The sequence below is a fragment of the Taudactylus pleione genome, unplaced genomic scaffold (assembly GCF_031769625.1).
Source record: "Taudactylus pleione unplaced genomic scaffold, aTauple2 ptg000290l, whole genome shotgun sequence".
Lineage (NCBI taxonomy): Eukaryota > Metazoa > Chordata > Amphibia > Anura > Myobatrachidae > Taudactylus > Taudactylus pleione.
Window position 1 is genome coordinate 5,716,002 of NW_028284692.1, and position 17,631 is coordinate 5,733,632.

General features: G+C 44.0%; 1 protein-coding gene across 1 annotated transcript in view; it reads right to left on the minus strand.

Moving 5' to 3' along the window:
- LOC148511851 (polycystin-1-like) overlaps positions 1–17,631 on the minus strand; it is a 157,779-nt gene that overhangs the window by 57,486 nt on the left and 82,662 nt on the right. The window contains exons 23-25 of the mRNA XM_088482602.1: positions 15,859–16,018; positions 15,335–15,587; positions 13,287–13,476 (exon numbers count right to left, since the gene is read on the minus strand). Of these exons, the coding sequence (XP_088338728.1) occupies positions 13,287–13,476; positions 15,335–15,587; positions 15,859–16,018 (603 nt within the window). The remainder of the gene's footprint in view (positions 1–13,286; positions 13,477–15,334; positions 15,588–15,858; positions 16,019–17,631) is intronic.

The following is a 17,631-nucleotide window of genomic DNA, read 5'->3' on the forward strand; positions in this document are numbered from 1 at the left end:
CTGGCCTCCACCATTGACCCGCTTGCGAGCGCTATGCGTTTGCGAACGGGTCTGAATCAGGCCCAGAGTGAGAATTGTGTATAGATCTCTTAGTAGGGTTATATGAAGCATTGCTTTCACTGGTAAAAGCGGTTTAATTTTAATCTCACCCTGACTTTCTACTGCAGCACCAGTGCCAGACTGGGGCATAAAGGACCCACCTGGGGAGTGCAGTGGTAGGGGCCTATGATGAAGGGGAGTGGCCAGCCTCGACAGGTGGTGTAGCCAGCAACCACAGAGGCGTGGCCAACCATTAGTACATGGATACTACAGAGTATTTTCTGTGCTCCTTTAGAAATATATACAGTAAATACTGATAGTTGATGTAGTATATTCTACCACAAAAGCTCACAGTTGCCATCCAAATTTGATAGGATTACCCTATTCACAGATGGTCCGCATTAGACAGATCAATTGTGATTCTGAAGGAGCTTTGAAACAAATTGATGATCTAATCAATAGATTAATAGCTAGAGGATACTCACAAGCGAGTCTTATGATATCTAGGTATAATACCCTTAGAAGTGCTTGCTGGTAAATTCATAAAATGCATTGTATTTTAATGACAGGATGCTGTAGTTGATGTGTTTACACGGATAGGAAACTGGAGGTTGCCAATATATATATATGTGGTCATGTTGCTTTGTTTATAAGGGATCCAGGTACTGGTTAATATGTATATACAGTGCATTTGGACCTGTTAACCCCTTCCTGGGGAACATTGGAGTGAACTACCCCCTCAGGGGGAGCAAATGGAGCCTGCTGCCCACTCTTGGCATTGAGGGAATCAGCGGGCACGCGGCCAAGGACAGGACAGTCCAACTGTTATGAGGGGAATCCTTCCCCCCTTTAGCTTACATAGGTGGCCAGTGAAGAGAGCGGCGCGTGTGGTGAGCGGGAAGCTGACCCGCACGCGACCGCTAATATATAAGAGGACCCGCGGGGACTGCCGGGAGGAGTCTGCTTGAGGTAAGCCAGCGTAAGGGAGGAAACACTGCGCTTGTTGAGTTGAATAAGGGGAAAGCGGGACCTACCGGTAGCTGTGGAGGGGAGCCGCAGGACTCCGTGTAGCGTCTGTCGGGACCGGAGCTGCTTAGCGACTGGAGGCATTGCCGGAGGAGGTCGCACCAGCCGGGCACTGCCTCCAAACCTGCCCTGCAGAGTGACAGACAGCCGGGGAGCTGTGTGGCTGATGCGGGGCGTGAACAGAGGGAAGCGGCCTCACCGGTGGAAGCGCTCGGCCTCCTCCCTCTGCACAGAGACTGACAGCCGGGGAGCCGAGCAGCGGCTGCGGGGGCGTGAACAGAGGGAAGCGGCCTCACCAGTGGAACCGCCCGGCCTCCTCCCTCTGCACAGAGACTGACAGCCAACAGTACAGGTCTGTCAAATCTTTATACACTGGCACTTTAACACTATATGAACTGCTCAGTACATGCATCATAGTGAAGTACCAGTCAAACTTCTAGGTAACTCTCGCCCTGTCAGCTCAGGAGAGGTTTAGATGCGAGGCAATAGATTCTTGTGACTCTTAAGCAGGAAATCTTATAAACCCGGCAGTTACAGCTGTTATAACGTGAACTATAGTTTACCTGACTGTGAATAAAGCCAGAATGAGAATTAGCAGAACACTTTCAGCTAACATCAGGTCAGAGTTGGGCAGGGAGAGAACCGTAAGGTCATCTCAGCAGGCATAATTAACCCTGTGACTGCAAAATTAAAGAAAAAGCATCTATCCTTGGCATAGTTAGCAAAGAATTTATCTATAGCTCAGAAGGGCACCGTACGTTCATTACAGCATTAACAGCGAGTGGAGTTACCAGCTTCTCACAACCCATTTACAGGGAACTTAGCCAGGAAAGGCTGCTACAATTTATTACACCCCATCTATAGCATCGCAGGACTTTGTATTGTCTGAGGATCTATAGACTTCTTCTCTACTTAAGCTACACATCATCCCGGGCAATGGTATACCAATATCAAACTGATACAGTTAACTCTGGCATGCAGAGATATAACAAAGAGATTAGTGCATTAGAGGTTCAGGTGCACCTGAAAGTAATCAATTGTGTCATTTGAGGTCCAATTATTGCAGAAGAAGGTGATCTTGTATGCTCTTTTGTGTTTAACCCATTGCTCCCGTAGGTGGATCAAGTATCCTGCGTTCCTGTTTAATAAATATTACTTGGACCAGAGAGTTACTTTCATTCTCAGAAAAGTGTCCATTATATTGTTTTTTCTGAAATGTATTAATGTATTGTATTGTATAATATTGTTGCTATAAACTGTTTAATTGAATTCAATTGCCTTGTTTGCAAGCGCATTGGTAAGCAAATTGATTGAAAGAAGACGCATCACACTACGCAAACTCAATTCTATCATTGTAATTGTTTAGTACATAGGGCTAAAGTATTAAGGCCCTGATTCAGAGCCGGACGCTCTGACCAGAGCGCTCGCTCTGAATCAGGGCCCTCCTACCTAAAACTGGAGCGGCCTCCTGGCCGCTCGCATAGCTGTGGGTGACCACCCACAGCTTATGTGAGCGGCCAAAAAGATGGTCGTGATGGTCAAGACCATCGCGACCATCGGGCTTGCGAAGAGACCCTGCTGTAGGGTCTCGCTGCTGCAAGCCAAGGAGTGCTTTTGGCTCTATCAGTGGGGCCAGCCCCAGACGGGAACGCCTCCGTCTGGGCAGCAATATCCCCGGCATGCCCACCAAAGGGGGCGTGCTGTCACTCACCATCGACAGCACGCCCCCTTTGGTGCGAGACCCATAGCGATGGCTTGGCCATCGCTATGTGGGTCTCGCGCATGCGCACGACGGAGCTCCCTCTGTCATGCGCATGCGCACTAGGGCACCATCGACCCGCTTGCGAGTGCTCAGCACTCGCGAGCGGGTCTGAATCAGGCCCTAAGTCTGGATAGAGCAACTTTATTAAAGAAAAAAACAGTTGAGTCTCGGGCTGATAAAAAATTCCCATGGGTGAACAGATACAAAATGGCTTCTCCTAATATTAATAAAATTACTAAGAATCACTGGCCACTTGTAACATCAGACGACAAATTACATTTGGAGAATACGTCCCTAATGCCGTGTAATTCACGAGGTAGGAACCTAAGAGATTACCTGGTGAAAGCAGATATCTCTAAAAATTATACCAAAAATGCTTCATCTTTTGTACAATATGGCAAATTAGGATGTATTCGTTGTTCATGTGTCACTTGTCAATATTTATGAGGCGACTCATTCCCACACCCGCACACAGGTAGAAAAATACAGATACTTCATTTATTGAATTGTAATACAAACTTTGTTGTTTATCAAGTTATATGCCCGTGCGTCTTAAGTTATGTCAGTAAGACTGACCGAAAACTCAAGGAGCGCATGGCTGCTCACCGCTCAGCCATTCGTAATGCCCTGGCAACTGGCAGAAGTGACCAACCAGTCGCACGCCACTTTGCAGAGTGTAAGCACCCATTAAATAGTTTAAGGTATCGTATGATCGACCATGTCCCTTTATCAATGAGAGGAGGTGATCGATCACTAAAATTGTTGCAATGTGAGGAAAGGTGGATAGCCCGTTTGGATGTTATTTGCCCTCACGGCTTAAATTAATCCATTTCCTATGGTTGCTTTCTATGACAAACTCTCTGTATTTATATAAGAATAATGAAGTCTGTTGACTGATTATGTAAAGTATTTACTATGATAAAGATCAGAGTCATTGCTATACTGTATTCTGATATTGTAATAATGTAACATTGTTGTTCCACAGATAATTATGCTGCTGTTATTATGGTGAAGGCAAAACACTGACGCTTTGCGATCAGCTGGATAGCGGGATGACGCCATCTTTGAGCGTCCACGGGCGGGTGTGTGGTCCCAACTCGTGGAGGCAGGTGTGCTGCACATAGGGTGATGTTCACTGGTATAAAGAGTATGCAGTCGGGAAGCCGGCGGACCTAATCCCGAGAGCTGGCTTCCCGACTGCTTAATCCTGGCGAGGGTTAAATGACAGGCGTCTAAATCTAGACACCTGTCATTTTACCGATGCCGGGAGACCGCCACCCGGCATCTCGATCAAAGGAACGCCGGGCACCGAGTGCGGATAGCTGCGGGGGGTGGGGGAGAGGGTTAGGTTTAGGGTTCCCTGGGGGGACTTAGGGTTAGGCACCCCCCGGGAGGTTAGGTTTAGGCTAGGGGGAGGGAGGGTTAGGGTTAGGCACCCCCGGGGAGGACTTAGGGTTAGGCACCCCCCCGGGGGACTTAGGTGTAGGCGGCGGGGAAGGGGGGTTAGGTTTAGGCACTTAGAGGGGGGATTAGGGTTAGGCACTGGGGGGAAGGTTATGGTTATGCACCCCTAAGGGAGGGTTAGGGTTAGGGGGGGAGGTTAGGTTAGACAATACTTACCTTAGGATGACCGGGATTTCCTTCTCTGCCGGGATACCGCTGTCGGGATTCCAACCGCCGGGCAGGGGTCCGACGGTACATCATACCGATTCCGTATAAAGGTATGTTTTTATATGTTATTGAACCTGAAGACAGTGATAAACTGAAACGTTGTTAAGCTACCCAGCTTGTGAGAATTATTTATTGAAGTCTCGAGTGCCGCACCCTTGGCTACATATATGTATGTAGGTATATATATATATATATATATATATATTACATAACAGCACTCTACATATGATAGGGTACCAATGTACACATCAGCCAGTGTCTGAAACTTAATGAGAACTAGGTCTAGTAAAGGCCAAATACATGGCATTGTAAAAAAAAAATAAAAAAAAATAAGTTAAAATTTCTAAATTATTAGCATAGATGACTTCCAGTTTTAGTTTTTAATATTTTTTTATACAGATATATTCATAGGGCACGATTTAATTAAATGCGACGTGAATAGCGCCGGGAATGAGCTCCCGGAGCTATTCAATCCATCGCGATGTATGGTCAGGGAAGGCTCGTTCTCGAGCCTTAAACAGGGTGTTTAGGCGCAAGAACGAGCAATCTCCAACTAAACTTCCCGGCACGATGCTGTTTTCCCGGCGCTAAGGTCAGAAAACAGTATCGCACCTGGACTTTTGTCGGATTTCTGTTCACATTCCCGAAGGGATGCAAGAAGAAATCCTAGTCGGGCTTAACAGCGCATTGGTTCTCTTAATGCAACTGTTAATTTGATTGGCAGAAGGGCAAATCTTGGTGTAGTAATAAAGTAACAATGTATAGTTCGAGTGCACAGACTGGAACCTGACATGAGAGGAGGGGGTGGTGCCCATCAGGGATTTCCCCTGTGCAACAGTATCAAAAGTGTCTCTAGTTTTCATATTCTTTCACAACATTCATCCCAAAAGACTAAAATGTATTACTGGAAAGCAGCTGAAATTAGCCAAATAGCTGAAATGGGCCAAATACTAAAGGATATTATGACCTTAAAATACCAAGTGATGCAATTACCCATCAAATGTGTAATTATACACCTCTGTTTTTAATCTACACACATAGGGCCTGATTCAGACGCGCTCGCAAGCGGGTCGATGGTGGGGTACTGCGCACGTGCGGAGCGCGCCATGCGCATGCGCAAGCCTTGGAGCGAGAGAGAAATTCTCTCGCTCCGGGTCTCACTACAAAAGGGGCGGCTGTCGATGTTGATCGACAGCTCGCCCCATTTTGTAGGCAGGGCGGGGGGGTGGCTACACAAATGGAGGCGTTCCCGAAGGAACGCCTGCCATTTGTGGGAGGCACCACTGACATCACCAGTGATGACATCTGGGGCTTGCAATGGACGAGACCCTACCACAATGGTCTCTTCGCAAGCCCCGATGGTACCGACCATCACCTGGCCGCCCACAGCTTAGCGAGCGGCCAGAAGGCCGCACCAAAAGAAAACAAAAAAACGCCCTGATTCAGAGCGAGCGCTCTTAAAGAGCGTCCGGCTCTGAATCAGGCCCATAATTCGTTATCTATGATGATACAAGCAAATAATATTTTAGGCTTTTTAGCACTGCTCCTGATGTCCTTCCATATTACACAGTGATGTAAGAGTGAATATCACTCCCAACTGACCAAAATGTTTTTATACATGTCAGTAACACCATGAGAAATTAGTGTGCTGGGTGTATTTAATTGAGTATAAATATCACATACCTGCTATTATTAGGTAGCTAAAGGTGACATTAGCCTCTGGGAAGTGGCAAAGGGGGCAACATGTGGGCATGTCTGAGTGGATTTGTGTTTGGCTTACTTTATCCAGAGTTTGTAATCAGGTATGTTACTCAGGGCCTGATTCAGAGCCGGACGCTATTTGCGGATGGTCGTTCCAAAAAGGGGGCCGGCTATTTAAATTGAGCGCTCGCTCTTTGCGGTTTGTTGACGCCTCCATGTCTGAGCGAGCGAAAAATGCGCTCGCTATTTTGTAAAGACGCCCCTTTGCCGTTCGCATCACATGTCATCTCCGGTATTTATTAGATTAATCGGGTACATCGAAAGGCATCTGAACTGCTCGCAGTGCTTGTGGTAGGTTTTTCTTACCGCTATCACTGCGAGCAGTTCAGGCTAAAAGACAAGCAAGTGACGTGGTCGATGACGCTCCTTTACTAATTATGCACTCCCATTAAAGCCCTTTTGACCATTAGACACGCCTGCGTTCGGATCTCCACTCCCCCGTTTTCAAGCACCTTCCCCTGTTACCACCCACAAACGGTACATTATGTCAATCAAATTAGCAGCCCCTCGCTGTTTTGCGAGCGCACGATTTCCTACCGCAATGACTGGTTTGTGCATGCGCATTAATTTACGACCCATACGCATGCGCAGTTGTGCGAACATCGCTCAGAGCGAACGAGCGGCTCTGAATCAGGCCCTCAGTGCAGAGGCGTCACTAGTGTTGGTGTCACCCGGTGCTATAACTCATGGTGACACCCCCCCCCACCAAAAAAAATAAATAAAATTGATGCGCAGCTCCGCAAACTCTCCCCAAATACCAGTCCAGCAGACACATTTACACAATGCCCCCAGTAGTGGTGTCCCGTATGTAGTGCCCCTTATGCAGTGCCCCTATGCAATGTCCCCAGTGGTAATGCCCCCTAATAGTGCCCCCAGCGGTAGTGGTAATGCCCCTTATAGTAGTGCCCTCTATAGTATTAGTGCCCCCTATAGTAGTGACCCCAGTATTAATGCCCTTAGTAGAAATGCCCCTAGTAGTAATGCCCCCATTAGTAGTGCCCCTAGTAGTAATGCCTTCAGTAGTAATGCCCCCTGTAGTAGTGCCATCAAAAGTAATGCTCCCTGTAGTAGTGCCCCCATTAGTAATGCCCCCTAATAGTGCCCACAATGGCAGTGGTAATGCCCCCTATAATATTACCCCCAGAAGTAATGACCCCTATTGTATTGCATAGAGTGTAACAGTGACTGCCAGATAATGCAGAGAGCGTCATGGTAACCGCCAGATAATGCAGAGAGCGTCATGGTAACCGCCAGATAATGCAGAGAGCGTCATGGTAACCGTCGGATAATGCAGAGAGCATCGTAGTAACCGCCAAATAATACAGAGAGCATCATAGTAACCGCCAGATAATACAGAGAGCATCGTAGTAACCGCCAGATAATGCAGAGAGCGGCATGGTAACCGCCAGATAATACAGAGAGCATTGTAGTAACCGCCAGATAATACAGAGAGCATTGTAGTAACCGCCAAATAATTCAGAGAGCATTGTAGTAACCGCCAAATAATTCAGAGAGCATCGTAGTAACCGTCAGATAATACAGAGAGCATCGCAGTAACCGCCAGATAATACAGAGAGCATCGTAGTAACCGCCAGAAAATACAGAGAGCATCGTAGTAACCGCCAGATAATACAGAGAGCATCGTAGTAACCGCCAGAAAATACAGAGAGCATCGTAGTAACCGCCAGATAATACAGAGAGCATTGTAGTAACCGCCAGATAATACAGAGAGCATCGTAGTAACCGCCAGATAATACAGAGAGCATCGTAATAACCGCCAGATAATAGAGAGCATCGTAGTAACCGCCAGATAATGCAGAGACCATCATTGACCCACATATAACCCATAACATGAATACACCCCTTATACACACAGAAACACAATGAGTATACCCACGCACATACATTAATACACCATCCCCAGCATAGACACTCTCTCCTCACTGAATTAGTTACTTCCCATTACACCTACTGTATACATTAGACCATAGTCACTGTGCTGGCTGCTGCTGCTGCACTGCTTGCTGTCTCCCAGCTCCTTCTCATCCTCTCTGACTGGGAGGTCAGAGGGTCACGCTGGGAAGAAGCAGGGACAGTGTACAAACTACTTGTCAGTATTCAAGTGTAATCAACAGTATTTGAATACACTTGTAAACTGGCAAATGTTTTGTAGACTGTCCCTGCCTGCTCCCAGCGTGACGATCTGTAAGGCAGGGAGTGAGCTGATTCACTGAAGAGAGGAGGAGCAGGAGCTCAGCTGCCATGATCCACCCCAGCGGCGGCTTCAGTCAGGCTGATCGTCTTTACACTGACAGTATGTAATCAGCCCCGTGCCTCTAGCGCTCCCTCCCCCCTCATATGTAGGGGACTGTATGAAGAGCACAGCCGCACTTACTGTATAGCTGCCGCTGGCTGTCTCAGTGTGACAGGCGCAGCGGCAGCCGGCAGAAGTAAAAGCTGTCTCAGCAGCTGCTGCAGGGAGAGCGCCTCTCCAGCCTGGCGTCTCCCTGCAGTGCAGGCTCTGCTGAGCGGGGGGCGGGGATGAGTCAGATTTTGGTGTCACCCCCTTGGAGGGTGACACTCGGTGCGGCCCGCACCCACCGCACCCCCCTTGTGACGCCACTGCCTCAGTGTATTATTGCATAGACTTTAAGACTATCTTCCAATATATCCCATTTCACGATTTGCATGGATGGTTGTTACATACAGTGTTCTCATACACCTATCACTTGTACAAGACACTTGGCGCAATTCCCGGGCTGCTTACTTTTTCCTCAATGTTGCTACTTTTTCTCAACTTTGCATCTTAGTTTGCCAATAGTCGACTAGGGGCCTGATTCAGACCCGCTCGCGATCGCATAGCGCTCGCAAGCGGGTCAATGGTCGCCCAATGCGCACGCGTGCGTGAGCCCTGGAGCGAGTGAGAACTTCACTTGCTCCGGGGCTCGCTACAAAACGGGGCGGCTGTCTATGTTGATCGACAGCTCGCCCCGTTTTGAAGGTGGAGTGGCTGGACAAACGGAGGCATTCCCGAAGGAACGCCTGCCGTTTGTGGGTGGCCCTATTGACATAATTTGTGATGTCAGTAGTGAACTTCCTGCTCTATTAGAGCAGGTAGTTCACTCGGGTTTACGGGAGCCGAGACCCTGCCACAAGGGTCTCGTCCTACCACAAGGGTCTTATCGCAAGCCCGATGGTTGCGATAATCGTGACCATCGCCAGGCCGCTCGCAAAAGCTGTGGGTGGTCACCCACAGCTATGCGAGTGGCCTGGAGGTGGATTTTGTTTTAAAAAAATCCGCCCTGATTCAGAGCAAGCGCTCGCAAATAGCAAGCACCTCTGAATCAGGCCCTAGCTACTTACTCAATTTTGAGTCTTAGTTCCCCAATAGTGTACTAGGTACTTAGAATTTGTTTTTTGTTGAAAAGGAATTGGTATAAAGTCGCAGATAAAGCACAATGATACATAGCGAGGGTCACTTATGTTGGACCTGTCTTTTGCCTGTTCAACCTGGGTAGTATACATTTTCCTTCATTGTGCTACATTTTCCTCAATTTTGCATCTTAGTTCGCTTAAAGCAGGGCCGTCTCTTCCATTGGGCTAGTTGGGCAGTTGCCCAAGGGCCCGAAGCTTCAAGGGGCCCGCCAGCAGGGCCAGGAGAGATCAGGAGGCTGCAGCAACAGGGCAGAGGGCACTCACACAGGCAGGGAGTGTTTTTAGTTTCACTTTCACTTTTTGCCTGTGAGGCTGATGCGAGCTACTGCAGAGTGCAGAGGAAAAGCCAGGCAACACCTCCAGAGCTGCTGACAGACCCGGCTCCACCACACAGGATAAAGGTAAGAGCTGGAATAGGGGAGGCAGATACATTTGGGGAGTGGGGGCTGATGGGAGACCAAGACATATGGGGAGCAGGGGCTCATGGAGCTGATGATACTGTTATGGGGGAGGGGGAGGCAGATACATATGGGGAGTGGGGGCTGATGGCACTGCTATGGGAGGGTGAGACAGAGACATGGGCAGTAAGGACTCAAGGAGCTGATGATACTGCTATGGGGGAGGAAGATATATGTGGGGGCTGATGACCTGTTATGGGGGGAGGCAGAGACAAGGGTGTGTGGGAGCTCAGGGCTGAGAACACTACTATTGGGGGGAGGGCAGAAGGCAGAAACACATACTGATTCCCAATACGGGCAGCAAGCTCTCTTGTGTACTATATGGTGGCTGTGTCATATCATTGTTCTGGGCAGCATATATGACCATTTACATGGTGCATTGCTTTGCCCAGGGCCCTGGCTTAAAGTGTACTAGGTACTTAGGGTTAGTTTTATGGCGTGGTTAAGTAGCAAAGTCTGTGGTGCTCTAAACGGGGCTATTTGGCATGATTTGAGGATAGGTGCATGTGGACACAACTGTATACTTTATAAATGTTCACAGGGATCTATGCTAATTTAGCACAGGCAACTGAAATAGAAAATTTACTGCAGATTATGTATGTGCTCAGTGTTCTCAATCACTTTATAGATAATTGGTGACCTGAAACAACTTCTTCCTATACCAATAATAAAAGTCTGGCAGCCTCTGTTGTGTATATTTAGATGGGAGGGGGATACACTATGGACAATCATTGTGGCTCTGTTTCTAAATAGGAAAGCAAGCAGTGATTTGGAAACACATGAGAAACAATGTTGGCACACATAGCAATCTACTACATTATATACATTCAATTAGTTTCAACATGATAAAATAATATGAATCAAGTCTAGCATAACAGTGTGTAGCCTTGTCATAAACTGACACTGTGTTTGTGATGAGGAGAGCTGGCAACATTTGGCTTATGGTATATCACATGTAAGAGTCCCATCACAGGATCACTTTACCTGTTCATATTACCAGGCTTCTTTTGTAGGATAAGGTGAGAAAAAAAGGATTTCCCCCTGGGTTTATTGCCACAGCTTCCATGGTATGAGGTGGAGGGGTGAGAAGTTCAGTGCCTGGCTGAAATACTGGCTATATAGGTCATCAGAGGAATAACTACAGCAAATATAGCAATGATAGACAGGAGAGAAAGGGACTGTCAGCAGGGAAACTAAATATGAGTAGGAGATTGGAACTCTGGGCCTGACTCAGAAACGGTCGCTATATGCGTACGCTCGTTCTCAGCATATGCAAATTCGGAACACACCCAGCAAGGCAGGCGATCGCACGGCAAGGCATAAGAAAGCCCACTATGTCTTGGCGTGCGTTCACTTTGTGTATGCAGATGCCCACCAGCCTGTTTTAAAACACCCACTTGCGCACGTCATCTCCAGGAAGTGTATGCAACCATTGGTACATTGAGAACCATCGGAAGCGACCGCAGCACTTGAGGTTGACTATACCCTAACTTAAGCACTGCCTACCTAAAAACCAGCCAGGTGACGTGTACAATGATGCTGCCTCTAAATTATGCACACCTCTGAAACAGCATTGAGACGCTCAGGCACGCCTGCGTTCGCATCTTCTGACCCTGTTTATACTGGCCAGTCCCTGTCACCACCCACAAACAGCCTCTCCTGTTACTCACTCTGCTGGGCAGTCTATGCTCAACAAGCGATAGCTTCCCGATCTCTAGCACTGGTTCGCGCCCGCCTACTGTGATACATACGCATGCGCAGAATGTGAACATTGGCCAGCTACGAGCGAACGCATCTTAGCTGGGTCTGAATCAGGTCCTCTGAACATTATGTCCATATTAAATGAAGGAACTAACTGAAGAGGGCTAAACCAGAGAGAAGACCATTTTACTAAGACAGTACACATTTTCCAGTGTGGACAACTCAGACTGAATTGACTGTAGGTTCTGTTCAATCAGCAGCCAAATGAACTATATAAACTAAGATGGAGATTGAACCTCACACCCAGTTTTCCTTTTTCCTGTCACATGGTTGCAACTTATATCCCTTTCAGCCTAGCAGCAAAATTCCAAGTTATTGCAGGGTTAACCCGGGTTGCTGCTAGATGTAAAAGGGGCAAGAGTTGGATTCCCAGGTCGAGTGACCCAGCGATCCAACCCAGGTAGCTTGCAGGGTTTAACATAGCAATGACCCATGTAACTCTGTAGTGTAAATAGGTAACCCATTTATTTTTTAAAAAGAGAATATCATCTAATGGTCAAAATTATAAATGTTTGAATGCAGGGAGGGGAGAGGAGGAGACAATTAATACAGTAATGAGTAGGGAAGGGGGGTAGGGGTGGTGAAGGGACTGAACCTCGTGGATGGGATTGAGTAGGAGATTTAAGTAGGAAAGAGCTTTGTGAGTCAAAAGGTCTGGTCCAAACACATGAAAAATTGGTTTGGCTGATCATGGATTTGTGTTCTCATATATCCACTAGCCAAAGTTTCAGGATGAAGGCTGGTATTGATGGAGGGTCGGAATTCTTAAAGTTGGAAAACTATCAGACATCTAGTAGCTATGAGAATATGTTTGATGAGCATCTAGAAGTTTAGAGACACCAAGGAGTAAATTTACTAAAGTGAGAGTTTTTAGAAGTGGAGATGTTGCCCATAGCAACCAATCAGATTCTAGCTTTTATCTTCTAGCTTCTAGAAGGTGTTAGTTAAATGTTAAGTAGAATATGATATGTTGCTGTAGGCAACATCTCCACTTCTAAAAACTCTCATTTTAGTAAATATACCCCCAGGAATAGGCCATGAGTGAAGATAAAAGGAGATGTACATGAACGATGGTGATGCCAGTTCATTTGTGGATATCATACCAAATATCTGCCTACATTAATGTATCCTTAAAATAAACAATAATATTATGAATAATGCAACTTTGATGAGAGTGTCCTTTTTTACTGTGTTGTCTTTGTGTGTTTTTTGTTTGATATCAACCCATTTCTTTCTACATTAGTAATACCATGCAATTTTTATTATTTAACATTCATGTTAGCAATTATGTACATTTAGTTATAGATGTGCTAAGTGTACATACACAAATGCCCAGAAAAACTATATAAGGAAACATTAAGCTATATACGCACCTGCCCCCCTCCTCCAGCCTGTCTTTACCAGCACCCAGTATCTGTATTGACCTTGTGGACCACACAGTGGAATGATTCCTACCCGTGACACATCGAGATGGTCCAGCTTGTGAGAAATTAGGACCAGCAGCAGATACAGAGAAAGTAGCACTACACAACATGTCAGCACAAGTGTCCACTGTCGGGGATCCTAAGCGAGGGAAAATAGTATAGGGTGGGCAGATGAGAAAGTCTGAAAACGGAATAAGTATCAAAACACAGGGCAAATGTAGAACTGCAGAACTGAGAAGAAAACAATATATAATATGAAAGGTCAAACAAATAAATAAATGTTAAAGTGAGCAAATATGTCAAATGTAGAAAACATGATGGTACAAAATAATATTTTAATAGTAAGCTTTTAAACTAAGCATAGTACACTAAGTATCAAAATTAACAGTAATATTTTTGAGTACAATAGGTAAAGTAAAGCTGGATAATATATATAATAATTACATGTATATAGATATGAAGGGAAAAAAAAGAAAACAAAAACATAAAATTAAGCACAGAAGACCAACCTCAGCCTTTTGACTACCAGTCTAGGTATGTGTACTGTATACCGAATATCCAAAAGCAATTGAAGAGGCATTCATATTAAAATATCAGTTTTGTTATGTTTTGGTTTTTTAACATAAATCTTTGTGGACGTTTAGCACAATATTGTTATTTATCATTTTCCAATGTTTATTTTCTACAGTCTATTAATGATTAATGAATCTGGATTACCATGGCAACCCCTGACATGTGGCACATTTATATTGTGCACAAAGAGGCCATCAGAGCTTTATCTGCACTGTGATATTCTCCTTTACCATTTTCTGCCAATAATTGACATGAGAGCAGTGATATTGTGTCTGGCAGCAATTTTTATTTGCCAAACAGAGACATTTTGAAAAGGAGATGATTCATACCCCTTTCACATCGCAAACTCGGCTCTGACCCGGGATTTTGAAGCCGGGTCGGACTTGGCTCTGACCCGGGTCAGACCCCTTTCACAGTGCACCTATGACCTGGGTTATTCCCTGGTCGACCCCATTAACACTGAACCCGAGAATCCAGGATCTTTGCTATATTTTTGTAGACAACAGCGTCTTTCACTGTGCCTGTCATCTGTCTTCTAATTTCCTCCTCGCCCCTTATGGCCAGCAACTCCCTCACCTCTTCATCACTCCCGTTTTCTATTTCTTGTACATATGATAATATACAGATGATATCTGATAAAAACATTGTTAAATATTAATTGATTAAACATTCTCTGTTTACATCAGAAGTGACACTACAGGAAGTGAGGTCACAATTACACTTACATGTAGTAAATTGCCTTAAATATTTTGGGCATAAATACTGCTACATCCCACTTAGAAACATCATCCCCTTGAAGAAGTCCGCTGGTGACAAAACGCTTTGAGAGCCTGTACCCTACCTGATTTTACCTTCCTCTATACATGAAATAAGATAAGCCCTACATTTATTTGTTCACATGCACTTTGACTATTTCATTCATTTATCATTGCTAGTTATCATTTTTTGTGTCTTTTTATTCATGTTTTTATGTCCATTGTCATTATTAAATATGTATTTTTTACTTCATATATTCATGGTCTAGAATGATCTATTATCTGTTTATAGACCTTAATAAGAGGTCCTTTACATTTAATCTTTAATCTTTACTACATCTTAACTCTGTTGATTGTTCACTGCTCTTTTTTGCACATAATCTATTTACACTATCTAGCACTTTAAGGCTCTCTGACTTGATTACACTGTCTATATATAATATATATATATATATATATATATATATATATAATTTTTTTTGTAGTGGAACTCAGGATTACACAGTATGAACACCTTTCTTTGTTTCTTTTTGGTTTAATTTTGAATTCTTATAGCTTACAACTTTCAGCCTTTTTCTGAGTACTGGCATATGTATATATATTCCAAACAAAGGTAGGCACACACACATGTATACATATATCATATTTGTTCAAAGAGTTTATACTCACAGGGGGAAGCAAAACGAGTTGATGTAATGGCACAAACACACTAGCACCAAACAGTGTAAGATGGCGAGTATTACAAACAGCCTGGTGTGGTTGGCTGGCATTGCTTGGAGTCAGGCCCTCTGTTCTCCATATCTGGCTGGACATATGGAAGTACTGACAAAGGCTTGAGAAGATGCTGACAGAGGCTGTGACTGAGTTGATGGAAAGCAGGCTAGTGATGTTAACCTGATACTCAAGCAAGGACATCGGCCCACTAATATACAGCAAACAAAGGAAGAATGAATTGAGAATCATATTAATTTTAAAGTATAGAGGTATCTGTTAAGTTATGTGAATCGCAGGGTGTTGAGAGACAGTATTAACTTAAAACACTGGAAATAGAAAAGTGAAAAGGTTAACCAAAATAAGAGGGGAGGAAGATATTTACTAGCTTAAGAAGATTAAGCTAATTTTTTATAGAAAACTAATCAGTCTTTGCTGTATTATAAAAAACTGAAATGTATTGATTGCAATGACACATTTACCTCCATGTACTGGGGAGAAGCAGGCTTATATTCTGTCTGCCCTGTTCACCAAGAGTTAGGTTGAACACGTAGATCCATTTCTCGTCAGATTGATTGGTGGAATGAATAGGTCCATAAGAAATTAACAATGTCGGGGAATTTTCAAGAGACCAAACTGACCCTACAGAATAATCACAGACCATGGTTTCATAGAAGGGCAGTTCTATTACACCCCAGGATGCCAAATCACATCGCTTAATAGATTAGACATTAATGGTTTTAAAATATATTAAAGAAAAGGGATATTTACTATTATTGCATCTGGGTGAATATTTGCACTGAGTGATAGCAACCAATCAAAAATAAATAGTTTTAATGTCCAGTGCATGTCATATAATAAATTACAATCTCTGTGTGGTTATTATGGTTTAACACAAATTTAAGAGGATAAGATTGTTGACTTTCTTGGAAGAGAACACTTCCAGTGTGTTTGTTAAATAATAGCACTTAATAACTGGCAAGGTTTGCATCACCTACATATTTATAGATAAAAAACGTAGGGTAGCATGGCATATAATGATACTATTATTTATTTATATCAGAGATGTGCACAGACCCCTGTGTTTTGGTTCTAAATCATCATTGTGTTGTGGATTTCTTTCAAAATTGATAAAAACAGCTAAAGTCATGTGAATTGGACCTGTTTTTGTTCCTATATTATTACTAACATCAATAACATTCATTTCCAGTCAATTTTGACCACCTCACAGCACATGAAGTCATGTGAGAGAGACTTAAATGCAATCCAATACATGCAAGGTACATTTTTTAGATCCAAGTTTGAAACTTGGAGAGAAGACCCGAGTTGGGAGTCGGTTCAACTTGGAACCCTAATGTTTAGGTGTGTTCGGGTTTTCAGCAATACCAAACCGCTCATCTGTAACTTATAAAGCACCACCATATTACACAGTGCTCTACTGAATGAGAAATGGGCAAATATTGTTCTCTATATATATCTTGGTGTTCAAATTTAAGACAAAATTATAGGGAAAGAAAGCAGAGTGTTAATAATAAATGGCAAATATAGAAGGGGATTCATATTTATAAATTGTTTCAGCTTTTGTTTTTGATTTTTTTATATGGTTTTCTATTATCTTTCTTTTTTGGGGTGAATAGTCCTGTGACTCACAAAAATTAAAATTCTTCAAAAATACAGATTACAGTTTTAGAATTTTTATGTGTGAAAAAGTTTTGGCAAATAAAATAATAAAAGCAATTATCGATCTGATATAGTTTGCAATGTACTGTAGGCATAAGCTAGTTAATACTTTTAATATGCCATTAGCAAGTAGGTGTCTCTGCCATTGAAGACACTTTGTACTCACAATTTTACGAAAACAAAACTAGCAACAGGATCATTTTTACTGACACGTTGTAATTGTACAAGAAAAATTGTTCACAGCTGAAAAAAGTTGTATTTTTGTACAAAAAGTGGCTCAGAGATTGTAAGCAAGGCTAGGTTCACACTACTCAATGTGTGTAGCTAGCAATGGGACGACGCGATGGAAAAATACAACGCGCCGTCAGTACACACTGCACAATGCTGTGTACGATGGTGTGATGTGCTGTACCATTCTGCATTTAGCAGCATGATGTAGTTCATAACATTGTCCTATCTAACGTTCAGCACATCAGATGGGACGATGCGATGAACGGTGCACGTGAACGTGCGATTGAGCGTACATAGTATGCGATGTGAACGATATGTCATTTCAATTTGCCTCAAAACTTCAT